Raw genomic sequence first — 9,223 nt, 5'->3', positions numbered from 1 at the left:
AGAGCATAGAATATAGGGTTTTCTATGATTTTTGACCTTAATAGATTCTAGGGTTAGACTATGATACTTGAAAGACATGATATTGGAAAAACTTATAATCAATGAACCAGCATCATAAAAGTGATAACCAATCATTTGATGTTTACTAAGTCTATGCTTATAACTTTTGGTTCAAAATGGCAAGAATGCTATTTTGTAAATTGACATTTTGGAATCTACCCAATAGGTAATAGAAAGAATGGAGGAAGTGAGGCAGGTTTCTACGAAGGAATAAACCTTGCCCGAATCTAATAAGGGTTCATTTGTTTTTTGAATTTTGAGTGGTGGAAAAGTTGTTTAATAGGATTTTGGTTCCCATTGACCAAGAAATCCATGTTCTTTTTTTAGATTTATATAGGGTTTACCAAAAGTTTATTTTTCCTAGGCATCACTTATCTCCCAAGTGGATAAATAACTTTCACACCCAAGGGGAAAGTTGCCAATACTTGGATGGGACAAATTTGCCCCTCTTAATGATGATTTTTTATGGCTAAGATGTTGTCTTATAATTGCCTTGGAAATAAAAGAACATAGATAAAAACACTTACCTATGTAAGTAACTAACCAAAAAGTGAATGGGGCCTATAGGAGCATCACATCTATAACGAAGCACAATGCATTCCCACAATGAAGGTTTTGTGGGAGTTCAAGTGGATGCTGCTCTGATGGTATCTTTTTGGCTACTGCTTTGATGTTGGCAGTTGGGCAACGTTTTCGAACCGCCGTTGACCCGGACGGTTGGACCATTCGGCCCGGGAATCGTCTAGGCAACTGGTTCCATTTTACCCAAAACTTGGAATCTGGTAAAAAACTGTTGAAAATGTCAACAAACCGTTGACTCGGGCGGTTGAACCGTCGACCCGTTCAACGGTTTTTGACCGAATTTTAAAATTTTCAATTATTTTTTAATTTTTTTAATTTTGCTATCAGAACGGGCTGTCCGTTTGAATAGGATGGTCAGACCATTGACTCAGAAACTGGAGCTCAGAACGATTCCATTTCCGAATCATTTTTTACAACGTTGCAGTTGGGTTTGGCATGGTTCTATAGAATTAATTCTAATGAATTATATGACTCTAAGAATCATTTTAAGTTTGAATTTATGAAGATTGTTAGAACTAATTCTTTTTTTGGGGCTCAAAACCTATTCCTTAGAACCAATTCCTTATTAACTTCAAAACGAATAACTTCCCTATAACTCATTCTTCAGATAATTATTCATTGATGCAGAATTGTAACCAAAGATGGTAGTAAGCAGTAGAAGAGTTTAACTTAGGCAATCATGATTAATGTGCTAAAAAGCTTTGTAAAGGTATTCCATGGGAAATCTGGTTTGTTTATGAATATGGTGGAGACCCATATTTTTTATTTTGTCAGGTTTCTCTTTGATAAGTAGGAAGTTTTATGGGCATGCCCATTATCTTGAATCTTGTGTTGCTTAAGACACATGGATTGATCCAAGGATTAAAATACCGACACACCCGATACCTTCAAGTGGGTACTAGTGCATGGCTGATATGCTATATATATTTATTTATTTTTATTTATTTTTACTTTATAGGTATTAGAGGGTTCCATTCATTATTTTAAAGTTTTAATTAAAAAAAAATTGTATTGGTGTATAATTTTGACCCACAATAAATAATAGAAAGAAGTCTATTATTTAACCCATTTATGGAGGCCCCATTCATTTTTTAGGAAGTTAATTACCTGGGTAAATATTTCTTAGGAAACACTTACATGAATAAGTATTTCCCAGAAAATACTTACCTGGGTAAGTACATTTACCCATATTCTTTTATTTCCCAGGTGAATAAGACAATGACCGTTTTAACCATAAACCAGTATTACAAGTGGTGGTTTTGTCATTTCCAAGTGTTGATAGCTTTCCCCAGGTGGGAAAGTTATGCACACAGGAGATGGGTATCACGTACCCGGATAAATAAGTGATACCCAGGGAAAATAACTTTTCCATGAATCCCACATTAATCTGAAAGAAAAAAACATGAATCTCTTGATCAATAGGAACCAAAATTTAAATATTTTTTTTGCATGAGAAATGTTTAATACTTAATAGACCAGCATTGATTTCAGATTCAATTCTGGCAATTACAAAAAAGGAAAGGAAAAAATAATTATGTTTCAGAGCATAGTTGGAATTTAATGTGCTTCAGATTAGTAATTTTAGTGTCCAAATAGTCTTTTGCTTTATCTTTCAAGAATCATAAGTCTTTATATTCTGACATAAAAATTATAGGTCTTTATACATGGCATGTAGTTGCTATATGTCAAATTAATATTGTTTTTGTGGGGGTAAAAATTATTCCATGAAGATCATTACACTAAAATTTCAACCATTTAGCTCCAGTTGCACTCAATCCTCTCTTGGATGGATTGCAGCGAACTGATGTCTCTCAGAAGGACGTCTTGTATTGTTTAACTGCAATCCATTCAAGCAGATGATGGACTGGATGGAGGATATAGGGGTTACATGGGCTAGGGTTTTTGTCAAATTTGAATGGGCCTGACCTGAAGGCCTAAACCCAAAGCAGTGTAAAATGTTAAATTGGGCCAATGCGAATTGCACGAATAATAATGATGAAATTGAAACCCCATGTGTATATGCCCCATAATCCATTCTCCCACTTGGTAAACAGCCCATAACAGAGCAATCCGGGTTCTTTTCTTTTGTTAATTATGTGCAAGATACCGAAAAGGGGAGAGAAGCCTTAGCATACGCAAGTGGTCGAGGAGGGCTGGACCCCAGGTGACATCCTGTAGAGAGATGGTGGGTTCACTCGACTAGCATCAATAAAGCATATGAAGTAACATAAAGGTAGGTTAAAGACAAGAATCTTTGTTAAAAGCTAGGTAATGGACTGTAGTAGGAGGCACTAATGAATGTTATTGATGCTTTTTGACCAATAATCCTATGAATGTAACTTAACCATGAGGATGATGAAGTCAATAAAGGGAACTGTTAGCTAAAAACATATAGAATCCAATGTCTATTATGTCTTAAATTTCCAAAATAAGATGTACATACTTCACTTGAAGTTGCTTTGAATACCCATCATCATCATCATCATTTAAGTTTTGTTTCCATTATGCGATTATTTACGTAGAGTCTGTTTAGTCTCATATCCCTTGTTAAATTATGAGCGTTTAAATCATTTCTTATTACTTTCACCTAGGTCTTTTTTAGTCTGCCCTACCTTTTTTAGCCCTTTTAACTTGTGATAAATCAAGTTTTGTTGCTTTCTTTTAAACCTCAAATACCTTTAGTGGAGGGGCCACAACTTTTTTTTTTCAATTAGCAATATAGTTGGTTGGTGGTTGTATCTTTCAAGCATAACCTAATAACAGTTCAATGTATATAAATATTGTGGATGGTTGTGATGGTGGCAGCTATTCTTTTTTTTTTTTTTTAATGGGCTACTTAAAAGAGGGTAGTCTTTTCCAAATCCCCCAACCCTTCTTCTTCTTCTTCTTCTTTTCATCATCATCATCATCATCATCATACCAAACCATATCGAAGAATTGTGACTGCAGTCAATGGATTGGGTTGAGTCCAGGTCATGGCAGAGCTGATCTGATAAGACCTGGTAGTTTTAATTGACAATTATACTTTTAACCTGCAATTTGACAATAAATCTAATAGATAGATAGATAGATAACTTGTTCATGTATAATGTAGATCCAGACCCTTACATATAATTAGGCCTGCTTGGTGAGGGTCTGTTGATCCATGACAGTACTAAATGAAAAAAAAAAACAAGAAATTAAAACTGAAGGTCAATTTACCAATTTTGTATGGGGTGCACTCCATTTTGTTCATCTATCTATCAAAAGAATCCATTTTATCCATCTAGCTATGGCGTTGGGCTGTTAATTTGTTGAACCATATTCAATTTTGATGGGCTACTGCCAGCTCAAGGGTACTAAGATGAGTATATTAAATTGATTTTGAATTTTATTTTATAGCCTGCAATTCAGGTTGGCTGGTATAGCATTTTAGACTGACTTGGGCTTGGGCCTTCGTGCCGGGCCCATTCAGATTTTGACAAAAGTCCAAATTGAGTCCAGACAAATTAGTGGGCAATTATATCGATTACCAGTAGTTGACATCTAGTTTCATAACTAAAGTGTCATTGGGAACGAGCAGTCACTCTTCCTCTGGGGCCCATTGACCACAGTTTAAGTGGCTGAACTGAATTGCTTTATTGTTGCTCTAACTTTGAGGATGAAATATTTTTTGATAAAATAAAATATTCAAAAGTATGGTTATATCAACTCATCAGCTTCAGATTCAGCTTCAGCCACATTAAGGAGATCACAACCTCCATAGTCCCATTGGAAACAAGTCATTCAGTTCACCATTGCAGCTGTAATAAAACGGTCCCTTAATTAACATGGATTTGCCTTGCCCTGCTTGTGACTGAATGAGTTTCAAAAAATGCTTCAGTAATCAGTACTGCCTTTATTCTTTCTATCATAAAGAAAAGACTGAGAAAAGGCTGATTTGACTCACCCTCCTTTCCTTTCTTTCCATCTTTTTAATTACACATTTACACTTTGGCTAGATTTTACTTGCTTTGAGCTAGTTTGGACTTTGGAGTACTCGATGTTCTTGCTGCCTATAACTTTCAAGCATTGCATCTGGTTCTTATCTCTATAATTAGTTATCTTTTAGGGATTTGATGCTTAGAGGACTCATAATTCAAATTCCTGCCCTCTTTTACAAGTACATAATTAATTCAAAGATATCCCTTGAATCTTAAATCTAATAAAAAAAATATTCTCTTGCATTGAGTGAACCCAAAGCTTGAATGGGGTCCACAAGCTTATTCTTTAATTGTTTTATAGATGAATGTGACTTTGGTTTGCAATTATGAATGCAGAAAGCATTCTCAATTCTCAAGCATTCCTTGGACCACCCAATATACAAAATTATGGAACTAATCTTCAATTATTAGATATTAAAACAATCTCATGAGAGAGAGAGAGAAGCATAATGTTAATATATGTATATATCTATTAATGAAAAAGAAGTGGTTCCCTAAGCTATTGTAAGGACACCATTCACCTTGAACCATTCTGCTAGGAACCCCACCTTCCAACACATACAAAGACACTGGGGAGTAGATTGAGAATACCACAACTACATGGCTATACTTGTTATGAGAAAGCTTACAACATGCTCAAGGATTCAAGGGATGTCCATAAAAGAACATGGAATTCAACACTGACAACCCTAGGCATGTCCTTAAAAGCACACAAAAAAAAAAAAAAAAAGAAAAAAAAGAAAAGGAAACAAAGGTAGAGGACAAAAAGGAGTAACTTCAAATATTATATAATCTGCCTTCTCCAATTTGGTTGGCTCCTTAGACTGCAGTACCTGCATTAATGCAGACTTATGTGTAAGAATAAAGATGATAGGTTTTGGAAAATAAGATATATATATATATATATAGATAACTATTGGATATTGTGTCACAATGATCATTACCCAAAACTGTAAATTTTATGTTCAATGTGGAGGCCTATCTGTTACCAAAGTCCCTTGGAGTGTTGCACCTGAAACACTCCATCCTGCTAGCAAAGTTGTGCTCATTGCAGTCCGCCCTGTTGAAATAAAAAAAATATCATCATCTAAGCCTTGTCCCAACTATATGAGGTCGGTTTCTAAAAAAAAACCATATGCGCCAGTTACATGAATCCTGTTTCACCATTCTATTTTTTTTCAATGCATAAATTAAATAAATTAATTTAAGTAATTCGTCTATAATATTGCGTCATTGCTAAGCATGCATTGTAGATGTATAATGCAGACTTTTCAACAGAGGTGGATCAGGAAATTTTCCTTGGGGGTCACCTAACTGTATGTTTTTTATTTTTTTCTTTGCATCATAAAACCTATGTTGGGTTTTGATAAGTTTTTCTGTTGTTGGAGGGGGTCTAATATAATATAAATAAATATTCATGTACATACATAAACACAGACATGCAGACAAAGGATAATGGATTTTCCACCATTATAAGGAAATACAAATACATGCTCATACCCATATATAGAATATAATATAAAGTATAATAAATTTTAAAAAAAGTGCAGGAAGAAAAAGATGAATGGAAGATTTGAAAACAGCCAATGCAACCCAATATTTGTTTCTGTTTCCCTACTTGCCTTAGGTTTTCCAAGAGCAGGCAGGTCAAGCAGAGGATAATGGTTCCTCCACAAAACCCACAGTGAAATCTTTGAAAAAAAAAAGTAGAAATGTTTAAAATTTATGTACAAAATTCCTCATCCAACAAGAAATGAAACCTGTTAATTAACTTATTTCACCACACCCTCCTTCACAGAGAGAAAAATGAAGTTTAATTACCTGGAGCAAAACCAATCACCAGACCTCCATGCAGAGCGGCCACCAGTGCCAAATCCAAAACCTCTTGGTCTTGACATGTCACCCTCATATCCACTGGCTGACTCATCCTTGAAAGCACCGCACTTAAAGCAGCTTGACCTGCTTGCGAAGTTATGAGCTCCGCAGTTCGCGGCGGAGCAATACCAGTCACCAGGCCGGACGTCCGACCCACCCCTTCCGCCAAAGCCTCCATAATCCCCTCTCTCACCGGTCCTCGTGTCACCGCATCGTTGGCAGGAATCCCGCCAGCTGAAGTTCAGGTGCTGGCATGACCTGCAATTCCAATCTCCTGGCCTACTCATCTTCTCCCTGCCTGTAAATTAATTTACAACCATGCAATAAAAAGTGAAGTCAGCAAGAGAAAGAGGATTGAAGAAATAAAAAAGGAAAGATATCAACCTCCATATCCATCACCCAAATAGATAACAAAGATATCAACCTCCATATCCTTTAGTTATTATATATATATATATATATATATATATATATATATATATATATATATATATATATATATATTATAGTGCCACGCACTTCTCCCTTATTAATTATTGCACTGGCTAGAAATAATGATGAACTGATGCTCAACCTCTTGAATGTGGTTTCAGTTATTCCGGTTGAAAGAGTGATGGCGAATATGAGTTGAAGAGGCAGGAAATTAAAGGCTGTTTATGAACTCACCTTAAGGAAATGAAGGAATTGAACGTATACAAGAACGAAGGATGAGAGCTGGTGATAAACTGATAATGGGAGTAGTCGATGAGAAAGAAGAGTTTGTTGAGGGAGCTAGCAGGTGATTTGGTTGTTAGGGTTGGAGTGGTTTATATACTTGTTTCCAACTCAACAGTCGGGAATCTTGGTTGCCTGTGGAGGGTCGTGAATGTTCTTTCTCGTGTTCTTCACAGTGGAATCACCAAAATGTGAAAAGATGGAAATTAAAGAGGTAAAGAAAAATTTGAGATATGGACTCCATGACTTAGAAAATTTTGGAAAATTAGATAAAGTTTTTACCTCTTTTGAACTGCTAGGAGATGCATCATCATGCATGCATTCATAATCACAAATCCCATATGTAAATTCCATTATTGCCCCTCCTTTTGTGATTCTCCATTTATATATCTCATGCTCAAAAGCTTTCGAGATATTATCTCTCTCCCTCTCTCTCTCTCTCTCCATTTCTAGAATGGGGTTTCATGAAGGTGGGGAGGATGTGTTTTGAAAGGGGATGAATGTGAATAGATTGAATCCTAAATCCTAATTTAAGTTTCTGAGTACACTTATTATTTAGTATTCTCAAATCTCAACCACACCACTTGTTCTGACTTTATCCAACATTGATTTAATACCTCTCAAATCCTGATACTTTGGAACACCAGTACTCGGAAACATGCAAAGCACTATTAATATAAGGGTGTGGTGAGTGTCGTAGGAAATAAAAACATAACAGCCCATATGTGTAGTTGTGTTTTCCCATAAACAGCCACACCCATTTCAGCTGTTAGCCCAATCTATGTCACAAGTGCATAAATCAGTAAATCACAGAAACAACACGTGACTGCTCGATTGTTGGTGCCCTAGCCAAGTCTCCCACTTGCATGCATTATGCCATCAGCCCATCAATGGGTAGCTTAGAATTTAGGCTCATGTAGTTCCGGTTCATTTGGGTTAGGATTAACGCCAAGAGCACTTGCCAAGGGTCACCATGGAATCTATTCTCTTCAACCAAATCCAGTGCCAATAAATTCTATTCCCTTCCTTTTGGCAATAATTCAAAAGCCATTTCTAGATTCATATCCAGTGCTATATGGTTGATGTCCTGGTATCTGCAATAATAGCTCCATGTCTCCATCCTCGCTCTCATTCTCATCATGTGCATATTTGCTCATCGTAAATAATTGTTTTTCCATTATTTTTTACTGCAAAAACAAAAACTGGATAGATTTTTTAGAGGGAGATGTTAGATAGTTCATAATTGGCATCTAATTGAGTCACTCCTCAATTATATTGATGAATCAAACTGAAGACTGAGCCTACTGAAGAGGGGTCAGCCCAAGGAAAAGGACCTATATCTATACTATATATAAAAGTGTGTAAGTAGAATGAAAGCTTTTATAGACTAAAATTACACTCTGCTTTGTCTTGTTTGAGAAAAGGGTATAAGGGTCATTTTATTATAACTTTAATGACTATTAAAATGCACATATTTGTGTATTTATTCCATCTCCAATTATAAGGGTTGAAAATGTAATTTCAATTATTACTTTCCACCTCATTTAATCCCGTCTCATTGATTCTTATACCTAAGGTATTAATTCTAAATTTCTCTTACTAAATCATATATTTAATTTATTTTTCACTAACAAATATTAATAATTAGATGTATGCCAATATTTTTAATAATATAAACCCATATATTTTAAATTTGACTAAAAAACAATCCCATTCTTTATCCAATTGGTGGCTAAACAATTCAATCATTTGAATCAAATTGATCAACTTATGAAATCATTAGGGCTATTCATAAGAAGGCCCAACCTGACCAAACCGACCAACCGACCAACCCGGACTAAAAAACAACCCCATTCTTTATCCAATTGGTTTCGAGTTGTACAAATTCATAAACCGATGGTTAAGGTCGGTTTCAATTTTCTTGTGTGAAAACCGAAACCGACCCGAACCGAACCGATTTAGTTCCTACTTAACTAAAAACTGAAATATCTAAAAATATATATTTCAATATCTATATCTAAAAATATATA

At 35.4% G+C, this 9,223-nt stretch overlaps 1 protein-coding gene across 1 annotated transcript; it reads right to left on the bottom strand.

Annotated features, from left to right (window-relative positions):
* Positions 1–5,051: 5,051 nt before the first annotated feature.
* Positions 5,052–7,360, bottom strand: LOC148842874 (RNA-binding protein csdA-like). The gene is made up of 4 exons (XM_088959561.1): positions 7,146–7,360; positions 6,426–6,777; positions 5,549–5,664; positions 5,052–5,437 (listed from the first exon to the last, which is right to left on the bottom strand). Exons 2-3 carry the CDS (start codon positions 6,764–6,766, stop codon positions 5,583–5,585), a joined length of 423 nt encoding a protein of 140 aa, XP_088815687.1. The 5' UTR covers positions 6,767–6,777; positions 7,146–7,360; the 3' UTR covers positions 5,052–5,437; positions 5,549–5,582.
* Between the last annotated feature and the right edge of the window lie 1,863 nt (positions 7,361–9,223).

This window comes from Nelumbo lutea, chromosome 8 (assembly GCF_056320005.1).
Source record: "Nelumbo lutea isolate HS-2025 chromosome 8, American lotus-T2T, whole genome shotgun sequence".
NCBI classification, from domain to species: domain Eukaryota; kingdom Viridiplantae; phylum Streptophyta; class Magnoliopsida; order Proteales; family Nelumbonaceae; genus Nelumbo; species Nelumbo lutea.
Note: the sequence above shows the minus strand (reverse complement) of the source record. Positions and strands in the feature narration are given on the sequence as shown.